Source organism: Microcaecilia unicolor, chromosome 8, assembly GCF_901765095.1.
Source record: "Microcaecilia unicolor chromosome 8, aMicUni1.1, whole genome shotgun sequence".
NCBI lineage: Eukaryota > Metazoa > Chordata > Amphibia > Gymnophiona > Siphonopidae > Microcaecilia > Microcaecilia unicolor.
The window spans coordinates 32,387,612-32,412,267 of NC_044038.1; the positions used below are offsets into that span (position 1 = coordinate 32,387,612).

At 40.5% G+C, this 24,656-nt stretch overlaps 1 protein-coding gene across 1 annotated transcript in view; it reads right to left on the bottom strand.

Moving 5' to 3' along the window:
* The window catches only part of LOC115475365 (nodal modulator 1-like), a 96,876-nt gene that overhangs the window by 36,944 nt on the left and 35,276 nt on the right, over nt 1-24,656 (bottom strand). Inside the window, exons 11-18 of the mRNA XM_030211011.1 lie at nt 21,589-21,739; nt 17,316-17,493; nt 17,057-17,198; nt 16,380-16,511; nt 12,164-12,300; nt 7,479-7,566; nt 2,296-2,359; nt 1,218-1,313 (exon numbers count right to left, since the gene is read on the bottom strand). Coding sequence (XP_030066871.1) covers nt 1,218-1,313; nt 2,296-2,359; nt 7,479-7,566; nt 12,164-12,300; nt 16,380-16,511; nt 17,057-17,198; nt 17,316-17,493; nt 21,589-21,739 — 988 coding nt within the window. The remainder of the gene's footprint in view (nt 1-1,217; nt 1,314-2,295; nt 2,360-7,478; nt 7,567-12,163; nt 12,301-16,379; nt 16,512-17,056; nt 17,199-17,315; nt 17,494-21,588; nt 21,740-24,656) is intronic.

Consider the following 24,656-nt stretch of genomic DNA (forward strand, 5'->3'; position numbering starts at 1 on the left):
TCAAGGGTGGTATGCTCATTTTAAAGAGCTTACCATCTGCTACATCCTTGAGAAATCCAGGAAGCTACGGAGAAGTGTACGTTCTACTCACATGGCAAATGGCTCCAGGGTCTCTGTCACGAAACATCTAGCCACCCGCCTGGGCTACCCCCGGCAGCCACTTAGAGGGTCTATCCCCAGCACAACTCAGATCTACCTGCAACTTATGGTCTACACTAGCACCCTCCTCCCACCGACTGGGTCACAACTGCCTCTCGCTCTCATATTATCCCCAGTGATTTCTAGGTTACTGGGGGGCCACACTCCCAGTGGTCCCACAGTTCCCAGAAAGCACTCACAGACCCAACACACAAACCACCAAGATTCTTAGTCAGACCAGACAAGCAGAGACAATAAACTAAGAATATTTATTGTCATGAAAAATTAGAACAATGGACAGAAATGGTGCAATCAGCAAACAATAACAGGTAACTGAAATATGGATCAATTATAAAACATTTGTTTACTATCTAAATAGTACCTGGGGAGATCAGGACATATAGCTGCTCACAGGTTATCAAATATAACTGTTCACAGGGTCTCAGTGAAGAGATCTTTCTCTTTTCCCTTCCAATCTGAGACTGGAGAAAAATCCAGTATTTCTTAGATGAATTTGAGTTCCTAGGCCAATCAGAGCCTAGGATAGTGTGGCATTGCCCATGGTTCCGTGCTGTCTCCCACTCTCGAGTGTCTTTCTGTGCTCACTGGCCATCCTGTTTCAGGCCCTCTACATAAATGATATTCAGCTGATATTATCTTTGTCTATCTTGGTCCTTATGACAATCAGGTGTCCTCTAAGAGTTCAGAAAAACTGGAGGCAGCAGCTAATAGGGCACAAAATAAACTGGCTATGATGTAAAAAGTAGTTTCACCACAGGCACATTTCAACCTTTTATCTTCTCCTTGATCAGAGTCTAAAACCCCATCCTGTCTATAGTTTCTAGATCTGAATTATGAAAAAAAAATTAACAGACCTGAAAAGAGGGCAAATTCTATCAGCTGTCAAAAGGCAATGCCCCGATATACCCTAACACTCACAGCAAAATTTATATCTAATAAGCTAGAGGTCATTCATGAACCAATTATACCACTGCCCTAGGGACTACAGTGACAAGAGTTAAATAAACCTTCATAATTAGCAGCTTCTACTTGTTATTTTAAAATGTTGTTACTCTCACTTAATGGTGACCGTCACATCCATCAGTTTATTAGTGGTAATTGTTCCAAGGACATGATGCCGGATTGCTGTCAGTGTCAGAATACTGGGTGAAGACCTGTGAATTGAACATGCAGAAAGTTAAGCTAAAATGGACACAGAGTGAATGCAAAAACAGGGAACACCATTATGCAAACAGCACTTGCCCAGTGAAATCTACTGGCTGTCTTACTAACCATAAAATCATTTGTATTAAAGTGCTTTGGTTTTGTCATTTTACTACAGATTCATCTCTATATAAAGAAAAAGATATAACCCTGAAACTCAAAGAAAATCAATTCACCATGATACTATTATTCTTAATCTGAGAACTTTTATTTCACTATGTACTTTGGTGCTTATGTACAAACTTGTGCTAAAAGTTTTAACATACTCAATTAGCTTACACCATTTCAGTAGTAGTTCAAGGTAGATACTTCCCTGTCCCCAAAGGTCTTACACTTTGTTTGCAGCCAAGAAATGGAAGGTGAAGTGATTTTCCAATTTTAGGATTAACATTTAGCATCTGCTTCAGAGTACTTGGTTTTAGCAGGCAAATGCAAAAGTATGGATGGAGCACAGCATATCTACTATTTTATGCACACCCACTAAATCCTAATTTGCATACCATATTCCCTCATTTTAAGACTCAGTTTTAAGTATGTACATTGCTAGGGTTGTTCAACCCTGGTCCGCAAATCAGTCTGGATTTCCCCAATGAATATGCATGAGATTTATTTGCATGTACTGCCTCCACTGTATGCAAATAGATCTCATGAATATTCATTGGGGAAATCGTAAAAACCCGACTGGGTGAGGGCCAAGGTTGGACACCCTGTACTAAGTCACTATTGTATTGGACATTATTTTCGTGCAAACGTACTGGCTCTTAGGCTTTAATGAATAGACTCCTAAATATATTTTTTTAAATGGCTTCATTTTATGACACTGTAAATCTGAGTAACTTCTAGACCAATCTCAGTAAGCAGGTGACTGAATACATATTATGGAGAAAAGCATAGTTATTATAAACATTTCCAACTATACATGCAACTCCTTACGTGTCATAAGTGTAGTAGTCATGTTCAAACTGATGACAGGAGCGTGGGGTCACAATGTACACACCTAAAAATAAAGTATCGCAATGAGTCACTGCAAAAGTCAAAGATTCTGTTGCATCCAAACTCTAAATCCTAATGTTTGGGGATATTATTGTGATGCTAAGGTTTAATGTAGACATTCTTCCCTTGCACTGGACAGCATTACACCCATAAAATAGCTAAAGTGTAATGAAGACGATGTGTCACACCGAACCAATTTATAAAAGCAGTGGAGAAAAAAGGACCCCAGAAAGGGACCATGTTTACATCCTGACTAGCATCAGTGAGAACCCCTGGCGTGTACAGTGATAGAAACCATTGGGATTTCTTCAGCATGACAATACTAATACAACACATGTTGAAAAAAAACTTGCTCTATTACACAAACCATTCATGATTTTCTGCAGACTAGAGTATGATGAAACTGATCTGAGGCTAATGCTGACTGGTAACTAAAAGTCCAGAGTGCCAAGCAGTGCAGAAATGGTCAGCAATATTAAGGGGAAAAAAAGGGGGACCAGGACCAGGCTGAATGGCATCTCAGACCAAATAGACTGAAGGGGTGGGGTGAAGGCAGTGTAGCCAGGTCTTACCCTTTCTTAGACTCCTTGTATCTCTCTCATCAGCATTGCTACCTAGGCTTCTTGGATCACATAATCCACTGATCAGCTCCTTGAACCCATCATAGTACAAATTACTGATGTGCAAACCACACAGAAGAGAGATGGAATCTGTTCTCTGACTTTTCCTATTACAACAACCCTTATAACCCAGCACTGTAATAGGTAGGTACATCTTTTTGATGTACCACTATATCAAAAACTATATATTAGCAGTGTAAAAAAATAAGCAGTTGATAACGCTCCTAGACAGGCATTTCACAGATGCTTTCTCACCGAAAAGGATTTATGTCCACCTTTATGTCTCTTATCATAACTGAAATGCACTAGCTCGAAAGTGTTTAATATTCTTGCAGATCCCTTGTGAGTTCTTGCTATTGAATTCAAATCAGCCCCCTGGAGAGAAGGAATATGCGACAGCAATATTCAGAGTTGGCTTAACCACTGGACCAGGTGAGGCTCTGGCCCAGGGCGCCAGCGATTAAGGGCATCAAAATGCACAGCCTGTCTTACAGGTTAAGCCTTTTCTTCCCTCTCCCCCTTCTAGTCTCTCCCCTTCTCTCTTTCCCCAGAGGCCTGGCACTTCTCCCTCACTTCTCTCACTCCGCCACGGTCCTGTAAGGGAGGGGTTTGCTGCCAAAGCAAGTTGGCTCAGGACACTACTATCCCTTGGCAATATTCTTCTATTAGTGGAAATCTTGCTGGTTTTGATGAAAAACTGCCAGAGGTAAGCCTAATGATCCTGGCTTCAGGCACAGCCGGCGACCTGAGCACCTCTCAGAGGACTAAATGGATTGGAGGAATTCACATTTTGAGAATTTTCCAGAATGTTTCATTTGGGTGTCTGTTAATGCAACTTGCGTTAGAAACCAGAAAATTCTAATCCCCAGCATATAATGTTGTATTACTGGTCATGATTATGGTAGTACATAGAATACCAGCAACCCACATAGGGACAAAAGGCGCAGGGTTCATTTGATAGAATATCTCCCAGCCAGGCTGTATTTCCACAGAATACAAAGGGAATTTCAAACCATTTTAGTTGCTCACAACAACCAAAACTAACTGCCAACATTCTCTAGTTTGAAACTCCCTGAGGAAGGCAAAGCGCCGGTGAAACATAGTGCTGCATCGGAGCACAATAAAAACAAAGATAAGCACAGGTACTTTAGTTTTGCTGTTCAATAAAGTATTCAGTTGTATGAACAGACATAATTTAGAAGTAATATTTTTCAAGGGAGTTTTTTTCTGTTTGCAGTGGTCGGCAGCCACAATTCTATGAGCAGAAGACGTTTCAGCACAATTTTTCTTCCCCTTTCTTTTGTATATTTTTTTATATTATTTTATATTATTTATATTGGTATTTGAAAAAATTTATAAGGAGAAATTAGGTATTACCTGATACTTTTCTTTCCATTAGTCCTTCCCACTATTCCAGAACCTGTTGGATAGTTGTGTCCATCAACCAACAGGTGGCGATAGAGTACTAAAAACTGTGCCAAGATATAGTCCAGCTCCCCAGTATTTACATATAAAAGCAGTAAGGAGAAATGCAGAATAAACACAACAACCTTAGGGGTCCTATTACTAAAGTGCGCTGAAAAACGGCCTGCGGTAGTGTAGATGTGTGTTTTGGGCACGCACAGAATTATTTTTTAGCACACCTCCAAAAAAATGCCTTTTTTTTTTTTGCCAAAAATGGACGTGCGGCAAAATGAAAATTGCCGCACGTCCATTTTGGGCCTGAGACCTTACCACAAGCCACTGACCTAGCGGTAAGGTCTCACAACGTAACCAGGCAGAAATGGTCTACGCGAGTCAAATTCCACTTGCCACATGTCAGAAAATAAAAAATGTTTTTCGGATGCACGCCAAAATTGAAATTACCGCAAGGGCCACACAGTAACCGGGCGGCAACTCCAATTTGGCGCACGTAGGCGCCTACACGGCTTAGTAAAAGGGCCTCTTAAACAACACACTAACCTAACAGACAAGCAAACGTGTGGACCTCTCTCATCTCTGGACAACTTGTAGAGAACAAGAGATATGCAGGAAGCACCGTGCAACGTGATCATCAATATCTGACCCATTACTTTGCATCGACTAAACATCTCAGAAACCTCTGGTGGGTCTCTGGAATAGTGGGAAGGACTAATGGAAAGAAAATTATCAGGTAAGACAATTTCTCCTTCCATTGCATAGCTTCCCAGTATTCCAGAACCTCAGGGAAAAGAATCCCTAGCATGAGTGGGATCCTGGCGCCACCGCCCTGAGGACCAAAGCCATACAAATGGCTTCTGAGCACACCACAAAGTCCACCCTGTAGTGCTTGGCAAAGGTATGCAGCGTCAACCACATTGCCACCTTGCAAATATACACCAGAGACAGTAAGGTAGTCTCCACCTACGCTCCACACTCTCCAGGAAACCTCTTTCCTTATCCTTTCTTTTTATTAAGGTTGTTGAGATGGAAAAGGAGAACTCCACAGGAAACAGGGGAGAGGTGAAGGGAAGGAAGAAGTAAATTTGTGGGGCACCAGAGACCGGGATCTGAAGACCTCCAGATATGACTCTGCAGACTCAAGCCACCCGCAGAGCTCACCTGGGGACCAACCAGCTGATCAACTGGACCAGGAGCAAAGAACTCAGAACCAGAGGCTGAAAATTGTGTTGATCCACCTGATGGAGATAGAAAATATGGAGCAGCTGAACTGGATACCAAGAGAAATATGTCTCAGCTCCATTTTCAATTCTCTATCTCCACCTGCTGGTTGATGGACACAACTGTCCCACAGGTTCTGAAATAGTGGGAAGCTATGTAGTAAAACATTTATTGGTATTCTGGTCTTTTACATTGGGTATATGATTTCTTGACTGGGAATTTGAAATTATTTATAATTCTGACGGAATCAGTACATACGTCCTCTTGACCTTCCTAGGAAGCCAATGTTCACAATGTACATAGGTATCTTTTGTTTGATAATCAAATGGGTTAGTAAGGTCTGAAAAGCACAGGTCTACATTGCCAGTTAAGCACTCTTTAAAATATTTTAATTATACCACCTGCAAACCCGAATTACACTGATCCAAAAAAAAGTGTCCAATGCATCTATCATTATGCTGGCAGAGTGAAAACTGAGCATCAAAAGCTTGTCTCTTCTAAAAGAAACAACATATACGTCTATGGTCCCATGAGTTTGCAGGGATTATGCTGTGTAGCATGCTTGCTTTCTTAGTCAATCCTTCTATTCTGCTGCCACAGCCGCATGTATTTTTGCGATTTATACCTGTTGGACGGATCAGCTAGAGCACAGCCTCTACTATCTCAACAGCTAGATTATATACCACAAGTTTTGTGTTATATACAGAGATGACCATGAAGACAGCTTTTCAATTTTTAAAAAATCTTAAACCTCTGTGTTTTTTTGGTTTTAACCACTGTTCTATAATAAAATTCCTGAAGCCTTTTATTTAGTTAGTAAGTGCGCCTTGTCTAGGCTGTAAGCTCCATGCAGCAGGGCCTTTCTTCTATCGCTATACTGCATTACATACACCTAAATAAAAGATAATAGTAAGTTTTTTGAACTGTTAATAAAAATGGTTTAAAAAAGAAAGATAATAGTAATAAAGATGTTGAACACACCGTAAAGATTGATGTGGCACTTTTGTCCAACCTAACATTAAGAAGATAAGATCATAAGAAAACTACAGACAGCACAAAACACGGCTGCCAGACTCATCTTCGGAAAAACATGCTTCAAAAGCGCAAAACCCCTCCTAAGAAGTTTACATTGGCTTCCTATTAACGCTCGCATAACATTCAAAATATGCACAATAGTCCACAGAATCATCTACGGACTCGCACCAGATTACATGACCGAACTTATCGATCTACTATTAAGAAACGTGACAAGAAAAGCAAGAGCCTACCTAACCCTTCACTACCCCAATTGCAAAGGTATAAAATACAGATCTTCACATGCCACCAGCCTCTCGTTTATAGGCACACAACTTTGGAACTCACTACCCAAAGACCTGAAACTCACTGAAAACTACCTACAATTCACAATTTTCAAGAAGTCTTTCCCCCCCTGGATCTGCCTAATCCCACACCAACATACATCACGAAAAGTTCAGAAATGGAAAAGAATAATATTAACCTCTCTCACAATATGCTAATACATCAACCTAAGCGTTTATTGTACTTCTGTATTATGTACTAGACTTCTAAATTTTGTAACCCCTTTTTAGCAATATGTAAGCCACATTGAACCTGCCATACGGTGGGAAAATGTGGGATACAAATGCAATAATTAAATAAGTAAGCTTAAACTAGACAAAAAATTGTGCATAACCATTTTTAGCTGAGTCCAAAAAGACTTATTTCCCATGCTTGCAGAGAGTATAAAGAAAGGGGCCCACAGTTAATGAAATTAAAGATTTCTTCCTAGAAAACAGGATTTTGAAAGTGATCACAATCCTTGTCACTTTTCTACTATCAAACAGCAACTTGCTATAAAATTACCTGGTTTGGAAAGGCAGAACCTGTTAATTCCTTTTGAAAGATTATAAACGCCAACATTTTCTGGCCCGTTTCCATCTTGATAGAATTCCTTTACCATAAAAATATAAAAACAAATGCAAAAGGATTAAAAACTGTACTGCACAGAACACATTCAAGAAAAAAAATCACAAATGCTACCTAACAATGTTTAATCACTTGGGTATTTGCCATTACATTAGAACTGCATCAATTTACTCAAGGGCCCTTCTAAAAAAGGACTGTAATGTTACTGTGAGAATACTGATGGGACGAATGTTATGATTGTATTTGATGATTTTATGTATGTTTCGATGTAACCTGCTTTGGACTAAGGCAGGATATAAATATGAAAATAAAATAAATAAAAATATTAAGGTTCGGCCTTAAAGTTAATGCACAACCAGCCCAAAATTAATGCTGAAACAAGAAGGGGCGTTCTCACTATTTTTTTTTATTGCAGGTCGCACATTAACATTCAGATGAACGCACGGTACCTGCTCCTGGTTAATGCACAAGCACTTACTGCCAGATTCTATATATCGCACCTAGCATTCCGTGCTGAAATCTAAACATATTCCATGACAACACACAACTTAATTGGCTTAACAAGCCAATCACCATTTTTAACAACACTTAATAATGAGCACTAATTGGCAATAAATAGAATTTAAGTGCATAACTCGCTAAGGGCCCTTTTATTAAGCAACGTCAAAAAGTGGCCTGCAGCAGTGTGAGTGCGTTTTTGGGCGCATGCCAGGCACGTTTTTAGTGCATCCTGGAAAAAGGCACTTTTTTAAGGGGCCAGAAATGGATGTGTGACAAAATAAAAACCAGCGTGCGTCCATTTTCGGCCTAAGACCTTACACTGCCACCTACTGACTTAGCGGTAAGGTCTCATGCGCTACCTGGGCAGTAGGCATACAGCGTACACCCACTGCCGTTTACTGCCAGGTAAGCGCCATGCAGTAGAAAATATTTTCTATCATATGTTTTCGGCACGTGCTAAATTCAGAATTACCGCCAGGGACAAGTGCTAGATACTAGTAGGCCCTATGCTCCTTTGTAAAAGGGCCCCTTAAACGTATTCTCTAATGAACTGTGATTAAATTCAAAAGTGAGCAGTTCGAAAGGGACGTGGCCATGGGCAGGGAATTGGGCATTTTTTGGGGGGCATTCCCAAACTTATGCGAGTTGTTACAGAATACGGCCCAGTACACGTGAATCTATAAACTGGGATTCACACTGCGTTTTCATTGATGTAAATGGAGGCATGCAGTTTTAGGCGCCGGAATATCAAGTGTATTCTATATACTGGAACTAAATCTTATAGAATACGCTTAGCTGGAAATGTTTTCCGTGCCATATATAGAACCTGGCCTTTAGCGCCTCTTATTAAGGAGGCAGTTAAGGGGTCCTGCATTACCTCTGCATTAGCCAGTGAGCGTGCGGTAAGTGTAATGCACTAGCTGGCTAATGCTTCCACGCCCACTCTCCACCCATGCCATGCCCCCCTTAGAAATATTCTGAAAATTTAGTAACACACGGTTTAACATATGGAAACAGGCAAACTACCATAAAACCCTGTCATGTAGTAGCCCATTTCCAAACGTTAATCGAACATTAACCCACAAATTCTATATAAATCACTAAAAGTTACATAAGCAAATTTAGGCCTTTGCAATTTAACTGAATAAAAAGCTTTTTAATTATATATAAGTACATAAGTATTGCTATACTGGGACAGACCAAAGGTTCATCAAACCCAGCATCCTGTTTCCAACAGTGGTTGATCCATGTTGCAAGTCCTGGCTAGATCCCAAAACAGTACAATACATTTTATACTGCGTATCCTAGAAATAAGCAGTGGATTTTTCCCAAGTCCATTTTAATAATGGCTTATGGACTTTTCTTTTAGGAAGCTATCCAAACCTTTTTCTAAACCCCGCTAAGCTAACTGCTTTTACTATATTCTCTGGCAACGAATTCCAAAGTTTAACTCCATATCGAGTGAAGAAATATTTTCTCTGATTCATTTTAAATTTACTACTTTGTAAGCTTCAATGCATTTCCCCTAGTCTTAGTATTTTTGCAAAGAGTAAACAAGCGATTCACGTCTACCCGTTCCATTGCACTCATTATTTTATAGACCTTTATCATATCTCCCCTAAGCCATCTTTTCTCCAAGCTGAAGAGCCCTAGCCTCTTTAGCCTTTCCTTATAGGGAAGTTGTCCCATCCCCTTTATCATTTTTGTTGCCCTTCTTTGTACTTTTTCTAATTCCACTATATCTTTTTTGAGATGCGGTGATCAGAATTGCACACAATATTTGAGGTGCCGTCACACCATGAAGCGATACAAAGACATTATAACATCCTCATTTTTGTTTTCTATTCCTTTCCTAATAATATCTAACATTCTATTTGCTTTCTTAGCCGCAACCACACACTGACCAGAGGGTTTCAACATATCATCAACGATGACACCATATATGCGCCTAAATGTATACACAAGTTCAAAAGGGGGGCATGGAAATGGGAGAGTCTTGGGCGGAATGGGGGCATTCCTAAAATTTATGCAGATATAGAATAATGGAGATATGTGCCTAATTTAGGCATGAAAATTCGAACCACGTTTCATTTGGTGCAAATGGCAAGTTAGGTGCAATTCTTGGGTGTAAGTGCTATATACTGTATTCATAGAGAAGTATGAATAGGAATCTTACTTTGAATGTCTTTTTCTGTGTGGGTAGCTGTATCATCTTAAGGCATAGCTTGCATCATGGAGGCAAGGTTTTGTGCCATTTTGTTTTCCCCATTTAGGATCATGTTTGGATTTTATTTATTATAAGCTTTTATTTCAGTTTAGGTGGTTGAGGGAAAGGTCAGGACTGCATTGTTCCTTCACCGACCTGATGGAGAGGATAACTCCAAAGCATGTCAAGTTCTTAGCAGAAAGGTCCATATATTGTTAATCCATAGGAAAGAGAAAACAACCCCTAGTCGAAAAGGCAAAATCAAAACACAACCAAAAAGTAGAGGACGGACTAGTGGTTCCAACGAAGGATATTTAAAAGATACAGTAAAATGAGAAATACTCGATGCAGTATAGGTTTCGGCTCCACAATGCGCCTGCATCAGGAGTCAAAAAAATTTTGATGAATGAATCCAAAAATGCTGAGCACAATGTCCAGTAAAGAAATAATACTGCATCAAAAAACACCAAAGTGAGGTGCAAGGAACAAGCTAAAACTTGCTGATGACGAAACAAACATATATTGTTAAGGCATACTTGAGAAAAGCAACTGCTTATCCATGGGGGTAAGTAGCATGGAATCTTGCTATATTTTGGAACACTGCCGGGTACCTGTGGCCTGGATTTTTGCTAGATGCACCTTTGATCTGACCAGTATGGCAATTGTTATGTACTTAATCAGTAAAGGCCCATTTAAACCTCAGTAAAAATAAATAAATACATTCAAAAGCCTGTACAAAGAAAAAAAATACATTTTCAGTTTTAAAAGCATATTTTCTTAAGAAAGGTTTGCCTTATTGTGGCCAAAAGATTACAATATTTCCTGATGTCTTGAGAGCTACCCAGCTGAGAAGGCGGCAATTTCTACAGCTTAAGCCTCAAGTGTCAGCGCTTGGAGTTACATTGTTCTTGCGTACCTATCAGGAAGTAAAAATGTTTATAAATGATAAATCTCAGCTGCAAGCCTCTCTTATGAATAAATAAATTGTTTTCCTTGAAATTTACTTTTTTTTTTCTTTAGATAAGTAATATGTGGAGAATTATTACATATTACAACAACCTGTTGGTCTCACTCTGCTCTTTTAGGTCAGTTTTCTGTATTGTGGTAAACAGAACTAGAAACGATTTTCTTTACTGATGATACTGATGGCATGTTTTCCTCTATTGTAAGAGCAAGTTTTCTTTGTAAATATTTTCAAAATTTTGTAAAGGGCCCTGTTTACTAAGGCGCATTAGCATTTTTAATGCGCCTACAATTAGTGTAGGCGCCTATAGGGATACTGTAGGCGCGTACACTGTTAACGCACCTATAACGTGGCTTAGTAAACAGGGCCCCAAGTAAAAAAAGAACAATAAAAGCCTGTACAAATTGCAAGCAGAGATACAATAACAATCCTTATCTAGCAGCATTATCAATCAATCCCCAGAACTCAAAAATGAAAATTCTTTCTTAACCTGACTTCTCACTATAGCAGTGAATACAGGTCAAGGCCAATGAACCTGTCAGCTCCCCAATGTGTCTAGACCAGGGGTAGGCAACTGCGGTCCTCAAGAGCCGCAGGCAGGTCAGGTTTTCAGGATATCCACAATGAATATGCAGGAGATAGATTTGCATACCATGGAGGCAGTGTATGCAAATCAAGTTCATGCATATTCATTGTGGATATCCTGAAAACCTGACTTGCCTGCGGCTCTCGAGGACCGCAGTTGCCTACCCCTGGTCTAGACGACTGACTCTTGCAGAGTTCTGCACTTCTCTATTACTCTTTTTACAGATTTTGTGTACTGTTCTTTATGCATTCCAAGATACAGGACTCACTCCAAGACAAGACTTACAGTATCTGAGAAATATTATCAACTGACGTCAACTAAAAATCAGAAGAGCACTCTAGAAATATATTTTTTAAAGTATGTACCAGAGTAATTGCATGTGAAAGAGAGCACCTCAGCATATAGCCAGTCTGCTTAAACTCGATCCCTGTCACATCTTCTTCCAGAACTTCCAGGTCTGAAGATTTGTTCTTCCAGCACCAGTCCTCGTGTATAATACTCACTGAAAAAAATGCAAGTATTTTACAAGACATTGTTCATAATTTTTAACTGCATAAAACTGAATTGATTTTTTTTTTTTTTGGGGGGGGGGGGGGGGGGAACACAAAACCAATATCCAAAGAAACGAAAAAGTGAAACTGGAAAATCCTAATAGAAAATCTTTTTCATATAAAGCAATAAAATCTAACTGATAGCCATGTTTTAGTTATTATTAACACTTAAAAGTCGAAAAAAAAGACCTCAGAGTATGTGTCTCAATCTCAATCAACCACTTGTACAGAGTGAAAACCGTCTCATCACTGGTCAAAAAACCCCAATGTCCAAATTCAAACGGTAACAGTTATTTTTTAAATACTGTTAATATTTCACAGCATGCTATCAGCATAGACTTTATATGATAACACAATAGTTCAATCATGTCTCCAAAACGTTTCAAAAAAGTATAAAGTACTTAGCTTTAAAGTGCCAGATCTCCTACACGGTTAATGTGCTCCACTTTTTCAAACATTTTCAGAATCCCATACGAGAGACTTTGCCATGTTCTGTTTTCATATAAAGGGCCGCGTTTACTAAGCCGTACTATAGGCTCATTAGCGTTTTTAATGAGTGCTAACACTAGAGACACCCATAGGAATATATAGGTGACTCTAGCGTTTAGCGCGCGCTAAAAATGAAAGTGCACCTTAGTAAACAGGGCCCAGAGTCTTTACTGATAACAAGTTGTGAAATATTAATGATATTTAAAAGATAACTGTTTACATTTGAATGTGAACACTGGTAGAGTTTTGGTTGTTTTTGACTTGTGATGCACAGTTCTCAGCCTTTATAAGTGTTTGAGGTTGACACAGTCTCTGAGGTCTTTTTTCTCCATTTTTTTAACTGTTAACAATAACTAAAACACAGCTATCAGTTAGGCTTTGTTTTATATGGAAAAAAATAACCCATGCCTAAAGAAGTAAATACAATGGCCAAGATTTCATATAACAGGTTTTTCTAATTCTGACTTTCTTGTAACCTTCTGTGGGGGATGAGGGGATTGAATTACAGAAGCTGTACCAGAGAAAATATCTTCCTGAAAGTCAACCTACAGCTAGGAATGACCACCTGAGCCTTAAGTACAATCTCATAACATCTCTCTAATATAATGAGAAATAAATCCATTATCTAAATCTGGACTACCCAAGCTGCAAAGGACTCAAATACAAATCAACTTACGCATCTAGTTTTTCCTACATAAGCACACAACTGTGGAACACATTACCTAAAGCCTTGAAAACGACGTACGGCCACCTAAACTTCCGCAAATCACTAAAAACTAACCTGCTTAAGAAGGCATACCCTAACGACCCGACCTAAATGCCCAATCTCAGCAACACGACCAAACTAAAGCACGCAATGGACATAACACAACTCTTACATTCTACGATTCCCTAATGTGGCTGTACCACATGAACTTTATCTTACCATGACAACACCGGAGCCTGCAAAGGCCCTCCGGTACTATGTAAGCCACACTGAGCCTACAAATATGTGGGAAAATGTGGGATACAAATGTAACAAATAAATAAATAAAATTATAGGGGGGTGGAGAGTCCAGGTAGAGAGGAACAGGACAAAGGTGGACTACTGGTCTGCTTTGAAAGCATCTGGTGCACCTAGAAACAATGAGATCGCCTTTTGAAAGAAGTCAAATAATACCTGCCCGTTACATAATGTGCAACACACTTATCTGACCCAGAGTGAGAGCAATGAAGACATCATCATGGGGAGGCAATTTATTTATACTAATAGACATTTTTGTTGACATTTGTTTTAAATGCCTGTTATAAAATTAACCCCAAGGAGAGCAGGTAAACTTTGCCCAATATTCAGCCAGTGGTGGGCAACGCTTTGACTGCCCACTGCCAAAGTTTAACCCAGATATGCAATGCTGGGCCATTTCCAGTGACTGACATTAAATATCCGGGTTTTTCAACACCAGCTAGGGCATGACCGGTTAAGACCATATTCAGACATAACCAGCCATGGCTTAGCGGGCAAAGATAGGCCTGCTTTTTATGAATCCTTATTTGGCCGCTAAGCTTGGCTGGTTAAGTTCCGAATATTGGGACTTAAGCGGTCACGACCCAGAACACCCTCAACATAGCCAACTTTATTTTAGGCACTAACCAGGTATCTTTAGCAGAAATAATGAGTTAAATGCCGTGAAAATGATCGGTTATCACTGCGAAGTGAGTTAACTGGTCGGCTGTCATTCTGGGTCAGTTTACTCAAGCTTAATATCGACCAGACTGTCTTAACTATACACAGGTAAACGTACATGCTTTGTTCCACAACATACACATTTTTACATACACTTTCGTGAAGATGTTCCCAGGGAGGGTTACATCAATGGAGACAAGGATGCAGTTCTGTATTTTCGAAAGTATGCATAACGCTTTAGTGGAACACTGCATGCAAGACAACAAGGGCAAATCTCAGGAGGTAATTTTGGGGGGTAATTTTCAAATAGGGAATGCATGCACATACTTTCCCTTTCATAATAAAAGGTGGAAAACCTGCAAGTAAAAATTATTCATCAGCTTGCAATTCTCTGCACAGTTTTGAAACCACCCTTTAAGAGGGTGATTTTATATACAACATGCCTAGGTTAACAGAGCAGAAATACGCCTGTTTTAGTCTATTGTATAAAAGCACATAGGCACCTATGCATCTTTATAGAATATTAGCACAAATCCTGTAGAGTTTACTTTGAAAAAATTAGAGTGTTCAAAGCAGGCTGGTTGCCTGAATCTTCAGCTAGGAATAATGGAATAGGACTCCAGTTCTATTTTGTTGTTTTTCAGAACTGGGGCCATGATTAAGAGGGACTGCCGGGGGGCATTCGTATTGTGAAATTCTTGGATGGGCGTAAGACAAACCAAAGCGAAAGCATTTGCCAAAAATGTTTTCATTATTTAAGAAAGGAAGTCGAAGGTTCAAAGACGATCTGATACCATCGTAGAGCCAACCATAAATGATGCCAACTAGCGATCCAATGGCGTTATTCCCATGACCCACCAAGTAGCTTCCGGGAAGCTCAAAGACTTTGGGTTCCAGGAGGGAGTATGGTTGCAAAGCTCAAATTTAAAGGAACTGAGGGAAGGGCATGACCAGGAACGGAGCCTGCGGCTTAATTTGACTCAACACGAGAAACCTCACCCGGCCCAGATACGGATTGACAGACTGATAGCTCTTTCTCGATTCTGTGGGTGGTGGTGCATGGCCATTCTTAGTTGGTGCAGCGATTTGTCTGGTTAATTTGCACCTAAAGAATGGACATTCCGCAGGTGTAAATGTGATTTACAGACACATTGTCGGTATTTACAACTCCACCCCTAAGAACGCCTACTGCACAAGTATATGCTGGCTTGCACCATGTGTACTTTTAAGCATGGCCTCATTGATAATCAGAAAAACTGGCAAAAATCAAACTTCAAAAAATAAATGTCACAAGGAAAAGAATGGAGGAGTCATTGCTAAGAGCCCATGTATTATTATTTGTTGCATTTGTATCCCACGTTTTCCCACCTCCTTGCAGGCTCAATGTGGCTTACAATACATCATGGATACTGGAAATGAGAGGAGTATATACATTTGATTTTACAGAAGGATTTTGGGTTACATGGTCATGAAGTACAAGATAGTGGTATTGCAGAACACATTAACATACATTAGGAATACAGATAGTGGTATAGCAGAAGACATTAGACGCGTTACAAAGTTTCCGGGTATATTTAGAGATTTTTACATGTATTGATCTTTGTGGTAGATCTTTTCAAAGAGATGAGTCTTTAGTAATTTACGGAAGTTGGCCCAAAAATGATTTATAAAATTACCCTCTAAAACTATATCTCCAGTAGAGAAGCATGGATGCATGCCTTGTAATTTACCAAGCCTCTAATACTTGTACATTACACACAAATTCCAGCTAAGATAAATGAAAAACAAGACATTAACCATTCCACTCTCGAAAGAGCAGCCACCGCATCACTAGTAGTATCGATGAGTTGTAGATAATTACATTTGAACAGCTCTTACTTTTGTATTTGCCGGGTAAAACATTCTGGAAAGTGAAAGCTGCAGATTCCGCCTTCTCAATGAGCTGGAGACTCCGTTTCTCTCCCGGACGACTTGTGGACTGCAAAGTCACAGTCAGGTCACCACATGTATCTGGGGAGGAGAACTTTTCAGTACAACACAGAGAAAAGCACAGAAATTGCAATCCAGCAATTTTAGAAAGCACAGCGCTGCTCGTTTTCACAAGCCAACGGGGGTCACCTTGGCGTTACATCATAAAGCGTGCTTAAAGCGCCATTTCTTTTTCTTAACTCTGACTAAAGCAATGCGGTTGCAGTATTATCATGTTCAATTACATATGATTAAATGAAGGTCAAAGAAGATGCAGGCAAGATCCATTTGGATCAGCTTTCGGGAGATATACTTCCATTCTATGGGTCGATTGGCTTTGGTCTTGTACCAACCTAATGAAAAAAGCATGGCTGTCCAAATCAATCACAAATGTATATATCAGTCCAGTAGAAAGCTCTGACCTACAATTTGCTGACTTATTTCTTTGTATTCTAACATAACTAAACCAAAGCACCTGCAACAATGATATTCATAATACCAAGTGTGAGGTGCTCTAAGACTAGACGTGCATAGAAATGCAATTATGTGAAAAAATACAGATGCTCATCCACCTCCGTCTAGCTTACCCAGACAAGACACTTTCCCAGAAAGTAATGCCAAGAACTGTGAAAAGGCTACATCCATGACTGGGGTGTTTGCCACTTTTACCGGGTACACTTTGGGTTTCAATACAAGTCCAGCTTTTACTTCCGCCTCTGGCATAGTCACCTGCATAAACAAAGGGTACTGAGAAAACACTGGATAAAAAGATGTTAACATCAATATTTTAATGGTTCAAAAATCAATCCTGTTTTCACTACTACAGAATTAACAGCTAGGTCCTACCTGGACGTTATATGCACCGGTTTTTGCCTTAAAACAAAATGCTCCTTGGGAGTCAGTCTCTGTGACAAGCAAAGAGGCCTTTTGCTTGTCTTGTAGTGTCAGAGTTACTTTGTATTTATTGAGCTGTTTGATGGTTTCAGGGAAGCGAATTATTGATACCAGACCACAGACGCTGAATCTACAAGGAAGAAAAATTCAGGAATCAGTTCCGCTCCTCTGGCAAACAGTGAGTGGCCAACAATGGTAACAGATCTGTTTGGCCACTGTGTCATAATAATGTTGCCAGAACCCCAAACAAATCAAGTTCTGCCAGAGATCTAACAAAGCTCTTCCAACAAAAGAATGTTAGATTTATTTAACCCACAAAATGCAAACAGGCCCAATATACTACACATTTTCCCTATAGACCCAAAGAGAGTTTGCTGCAGTTTTTACAGAACACTGCAGCAAAACTGATATGTAATAGTTCAAGATTTGATCATGTAAGACCGCTATTAAGAAATTTGCATTAGTTGCCATTTCGTGCAGGCGTGGAATTTAAAGTTGCTTGTGTAGTATTTAAAATTCTACATGGTTATTGTTCTTAATTTTTCATGCCCAATTAATAAACATCCAATTTTTAGGAAGAATTCTCGTTTTCATTCTTACTATTAGGATGACAGACTATTAAGAAAGTTCACTACGAAAAAAAAAGTTTTAGACAATTCATATAGTTGCCAATCTAGTAAACTATGGAACTCTATTCCTGGGCAAATTTGTACTCTTTCAGGGTACTTTTTGATCCATAAAGCATTAAAAACGTATCTTTTTGAAATGTATTTTGATTAATGATGCAGTAATATTCTTGATCTCTGTAAGTCTCTCTCTTATTGTAACCCACTTAGATTCTCTGCTTATTGAGGTGGGATATAAGTGTTAAGAATTGGAAAAAGGTACCTATTTTAAGCCTATTTCATAAAGGCAACAAAGGCAGCATAGATGCCTATGGATCTTTTGCACAATAAGCCTGTAAAATGACCCTCTGTAGCGCACAAATCCTCTCAAATTAACAAAGAAGGTGCACACGAGTGTGCATGTGCTCTATGCACATACTGAGTGTTTTATAAAATAGGCACATGAATGATAAGTCCACCCCAGCTCTGACCCATCTATGTCCACAAGAACACAAAGTAGGTACTAACTTGCAGCAGTCCTTTTTTCCCCCATGTGCACAAATCTAACATTTTCCATGTGTAAAAAAAAAAAAAAAAAAAACATGCTTCATGCATACAAAATGCTTTATAAAAATAAAAAAATAATAAAACATTCCCCAAAATGGAAAAGCCTTTTACCACTGTTAACCAGTAAATAATAAGGGGGGTGGGGGGACTTATCAGTGTGGGCTACTGTTAAGACATGTTATTTTACTGTTAACCAAAGTTACTAGTATCTATTTATTTATTTCAGTACATTGAGGTGGGCAGGGGAGGCAAAATTCCCCTGGCTCAAACTCCAAGGGGGGCCCGGCACAGGGGTCTGTCTCTCTCTCTTCTGCTCCTGTCGGGACCTGGGCGATTGCGTTAATGCGATAACCTGGCCCGGAACACAAGATCAGGAGAGAGACAGACCTAAACAGCGGGCCCCACCTTGGAGGCCGGGGAGGAGCAGACACACTGATGCAGGAAGGACGGGGGCAGTGGCGGCCTGAGCAAGCGAGGGGTGGCAATGTCCCAAGTGGGGGGAAGGAGGGGCCTGCAGCGGCAGCCCTGCCCCGGCTCTGTCTCTCAGCAGCCCTGCATATGGGCATCAAAGCCGCTTACAACATAAAAAGGACTATGTTTATATTTGTTTACATTTATGTTTATTAAAATGTGCTATACCGCCCTATCTGTGCACGCAGGTAAGGACAATAAACTAAAATAATATAAAATCATGGAAAAGAACGCCATAAAAAAAAAGGAAAGAAACACACAAATCAAGAGCAAACATTCCACACGGGGGAAGCAAGGAACAAGAGAAAAGAAGATAGGGGGAGATATGAACTAGGCAGTGTCAGTGAAGGAAATGGAGGAACAGGTGGGTTTTTAAAGCTTGCTTGAAGGCAAGGAGTGTTGGCAGGTTCCTGATGTGAAGCAGATCGTTCCAAAGTTTAGGACCAATATATATCTAAAGGCAGAGTAATAGCAGGAGATGTTGAGGCATAGAAGTGAGGGTGAGGGGAGAGTGAGAAGGTTGTTGTCTGCAGAGCGGAGCAAAGGAGGGAGCATAAGGGATACAGAGGCTGGTGAGATAGATAGGGCTGAGAGGAATCTGGATTTGTAGACAAGCAGGACAATTTTAAATCTGATATGACAGGATGTGCGCTAAAATAACCAAAGTTGGTGGTAAAATAGCATCTTAGCAGTAGCCCACATTGACAACTCACCCCCCCCCCCCCCCAATGCTCCATCAAAATGGAAAATTTGATTTTTAAAAGAGCAATGGACCTACAGGAGCTCTTTGTGTCCTTCATCTTTAGCGCTTAAAAACATCATCATCTCAACGGAGAATGTCGGTCCTTTTACGTGCGGGTCAGAAATAGGAAATAGTGGGATCCTTTAGCAAAAAGGCGTGCTGAAAAATGGCCTGTGGCAGTGGAGGCGCGGGTTTTTGGGCGCATGCAGAATCATTTTTCAGCACACCTGTAAAAAAGGCCTTTTTGGGGGGGCTGAAAATGGATGTGTGGTGAAATCAAAATTGCCGCGCATCCATTTGGGCAGTAATGACCTACGTGTGTCAGATGGCACTTGGCGCGCGTCCACTAAAATAAAAAATATTTTCCAGACGAGCACCAAAATTGAAATTACCACAAGGGACACACACACGGTAATTCCAATTTGGTGCGCATTGGGCACGCGTAGGCACCTATGCGGCTTAGTAAAAGGGGCCCAGTGGTATTCTGTAAATGTGATCAATGGGACACAGTGATACCAGGGAACAAACCATAACAAAATATGGGGCAGACAGAAGAGATCATGTCTGGTACTATAAAGCTTTCAGGGATGCTCCTCTAAACTGGTAGCAAATTTAAAACAACATTTTAAGAAACTACTTTTTTCAGCCAACAAACAAGGAAGATGCAGTCAATGTTAATAGTATAGCTGTCCAGAGGGCAGTTACTACAGCAGTCAATGGTCTTCGGCATAAAGGGGGAACTAACATGTTTAACCTTGTGCACGGGTTCTCAACCCAGTCCTCTGGACATACCCAGCCAGTCAGATTTTCAGGATACTCACAATGAATATATATGAGAGAGATCTGCATACAGTGGAGGCAGTGCATGCAAATTTCTCTCATGCAAATTCATTGTGGATATCTTGAAAACCAGACTGGCTTGGTGTATCCCTCGGACTGGGTTGAGAACCCCTGGCCTAGAGGAAAGGTAGGAAAGGGGAAATATACTCAAGGTATTTAAATACCTCCAGAGCTCTGATACAAGGGGTAATAGAATGAGGGTGAAAGGTAGCAGACTCCGCAGTATCTAAGGAAATATTTATTTGTAAAAAGGATGGAACAGGAAGGCAGTGAAGACAAGGACACAATCTCAAGTCAAAAAAGCATGGGATGGGTAGGCCACACAATAGGAAGGTCATTTTCTGCTGTCATGTTCTCTGTTTTTAAATAAAGTTCAGGAAAGACAGGTCCATTAAATAATTATCAGCCACATGGGCATGGGGGATTACTAATTCCTTCTTCTGAAAACAAGCAAACAGGGAATAATCTTCCCGTCAGGATCTACTGGATATTTTTAAGTAACCAGATTAGCCACTGTCAGACAGGATGCTCGACTCAATGGACCACTGGTCTGACTCAGTACAACATTTCTTGTGTTTTTAAGAATACAAATTTTAAAATGACAAGCCTAAAATATAGGGTAAAACATCCCAACTCTGAAATTCTCCTCTCACCTACCTCCCCCCAGCATCTGTATTTGAATTCTATACATACATACTTTAATTAGGGATAGACTGGAGAGGGAGCAACCTAACTCAAATACGTTACAGATGAATGAAAAACAAGTAAAATACCTCCATTTAGAATGCATGATGTATTTGGTAGCGAAAGCCTCTTCTTTTTGAAAAGGTATTTATAGCAGCAAATAGTCCATATGATGAGCAGTTCACACCTTGTGCATTTACAGTAACGCCAAACAATTCTTTTGTGCTCTTACTGGGCTTAACAACTCATCAACATACATTTCAGACTTTTGTTTCGTTTTCCTTAAGATTCCCAGTGTCGACTTTACACCTCTTACCCTGTCGCTATTATATCTGCCAGCTGAGGCGTGTTTGGTGCAATCTTTACTGTTATGGCGTCAAATAACACATGATCTTTTTCAGCATTTATGACGTACGTTCCTGCAGTCATATTCTCCAGGCGGAAAGAACCATCAGCTTTTGTCCTTACTGTAACACAAAGGAAGACTGAACAAAGCTAACACAGCACAGAGTGAGGACTGCTGCCCAAATATCAAATGGAGAGCGAGTACATGAAAAGCTCAGCTTTAATAGCAGTTTAATACAAGCCAGTGGGAGAGCAGTTTGGAAGTGGATATAGTAGAGCTGTTAAGGACTCATATAGTCTCCTGAGTAATAAAAGGAGAAACAGAAACACATTATCATCTTTCTAAACCCATCCACCCTGAATTTATATCTCTAGAAATGCAGCGTGAAAAATTTCCTCATGCTTTATTTTTCTATAGAAAGCTTTCTATTTTTGAAAGAATTTTCTGAAACAATGAATTTTAACAACAAATGGATACCAATGCAATAGTAGGAACAATCTACCACTTTCAAGCTTTGAATGAATGAATTTTGGCATATTTAAAAATGTAATTCATTTTCCCCATTAGACATTTTCATAATTCAAGTACTTGCCTACTTGAAAAACTTGGAGATTATATGTATATATATTTCCTACACTATAACTAAAAAGGAAAGTTACTAAAGTGCATTAAGGGAAAAATGCATGGTAAATTTGTCAAATAATGCATTGCGAGGGGGTTTACAGCAGTGGCGTTCCTAGGGGGGGGGGGAGGTAGGTGCGGTCCTCCCCGGGTGCACGCCACTGAGCGGGTGCCGCGCGTGCCTGTCTTCCGTTGTTCCATGCTTCTTCTCTGCCCCGGAACAGGTTACTTCCTATTCCGGGGCAGAGAAGAAGCATGGAACGGAGGACAGGCGCGCGCGGCATGCACCCGGGGGGTTCCTTTGCGGGGGGTGTCCATTTGCCTGTGGGGGGGGGTCCGCGCTGCATCCGGGGGGGGGCGCTGCACCGGCGATCCGCCCCGGGTGTCAGCCCCCCTAGGAACGCCACTGGTTTACAGAACTCTGCCCCTCACCCTTAAGAACAGTCTCTTACACAGCCTGAGCCACCTTAAGAACACTAGTCCCGCCCAGGAGAAATTAATCTGGGAGGAGGGGTGGAGCCTAGAGCAGGAAGTATATAAGGCAGGCCCTGACTGAGGTTAAGGGGGCCCAAAAAGAAGAAGGAATTGAAGCCCCAGTGTACGCTGCTGCTACCACCTATGGTTAAGAACTGTGACCTAGCTGAGGTAAGCCACTTTTGCTTCTTGTTTGAGACTGACAAGCCTTGTTCTGAGGTCCAGCTGGAACCAGACCCCAGTACTCGGAGAAGAACCGAGAAAGACTCACAGGCTGTATTTGGGACAGGGCCACCCTACTAGCCACAGACTGTGTTCAGGCCTTGCCAGCCTGAGGCCTGCTTAAGACTACTTATTGAACTACAGAGGCATTCTATCTTTTGTTCCTGGTCCTGTGACTTAACAGGCATCAGGATTCAATTAAATAAACACTTGTTTCCATTTATATCCCTTTGTCTGGCTGTGCTATTTCACAGGCCCACCCTTCAACCTTCGCTCGGGGTGTCACATGCATGTTAATTGGCAAAAATATGCATCATTTGCCTTAACATATGATTTTTTTGCATAACCCAAGTTAAATGAGATTCAAACTTCAAAGCAGCCTGTTATGCAAAGTGAATAATAGCTTGCATTTATAGCACAAGCTGTATTATTCAAGAAAAGAAAAGCCAGCTTTGAGGTAACACTTTCTTTCCTCCCCAGGAGCTATGGGTCATTAATGGGTGACCTGATGATCCTAGGGAGTCTCTTAAAAAGGCTTGAACAGGAAAAAATATTAACCCTTTACCATATAATACCCCTAATACCCTGCACTCCTGGCAGCTACCAAGCTCTCACTGGTAGCTACTGAAGGAAGGGGAGAGGCACAAATGATCCCCAGAAGCTCCAGCAGCTCCCATGTTCAAAATAGCCACCTCAGCACCTAGAAGTATTCTCACAGTACTACCACTAGAAGGTCAAGCATCCAATAACACAGCAATCCCATATCTGGCAGTTTGACCCCTTAACGGTAGTACCAAAACATAACTGCTAGGGAGCTGAGGCAGCCATTTTGAAGACAAGAGCAAGTCAGGACTTTTTGGTTTCTTACATTTTTTACTTATTTCTATACTCTTTCTTTCATGTTGAAAATGTAGAGTATGTCATGTAGATCCATGAACCTCTTGCTTTAATGCTTTTTTGAACTGTAGAATGTGAAAAGTGTACAGTGGTGTGAAGACTTAAAAGGCACTATATGTTTTTTTACAAACTTTAGAGAGAATTCGAAGCAATAATCAAATAACTACTTGAACCATATAGCACCCTCTAAGATAAGAGAACATTTTGGTACTCATTTTCAAAGCACGTAGACTTACAAAGTTACGTGGAAGGACATTTTCAATATGATGTCTAAGTCCAACTTTAGACATTTTGCTTAAAACATCCAGAATCTGAATAGCAAATATTGACATTTTTTGAAACAGCAAAATCTTTTTTTTTTTTTTTTGAAAAGGCCACTTGCTAAATGCTTTGTTATCTGTGCAATTATCTTTTTGGCCCATTTTCGAAAAAAAATCCATCCAACTGAAAAATGCACAAAATCAAGCCTCTGTGATGTAGGAGGAGCCAGCATTCTTAGTAGACTGGCTACACAGACATCCCAGCAGCGCAGTGGGGCACCACAAGGGGCACTGCAGTGGACTTCACCTAAAGGCTTCCAGGTACACTTCTCACCGTTGCTCTGACACATTGTCTGCTGAGCCCTCCAAAACCCACTGTCCCCAACTGTACACCACTACAATAGCCCTTATGGCTGCAGGTGTCACCTGTGTATGGGTACACTAGATTTTTGTGGGTTTTGGAGGGCTCAGCAGAGTTAGAGTGGATTATGGGCCTGGGCCCCTTTCTCTACAGGGAACTGCACCGACCACTAGTCTACTCCAGGGACCTGCCTGCTGTTCTAA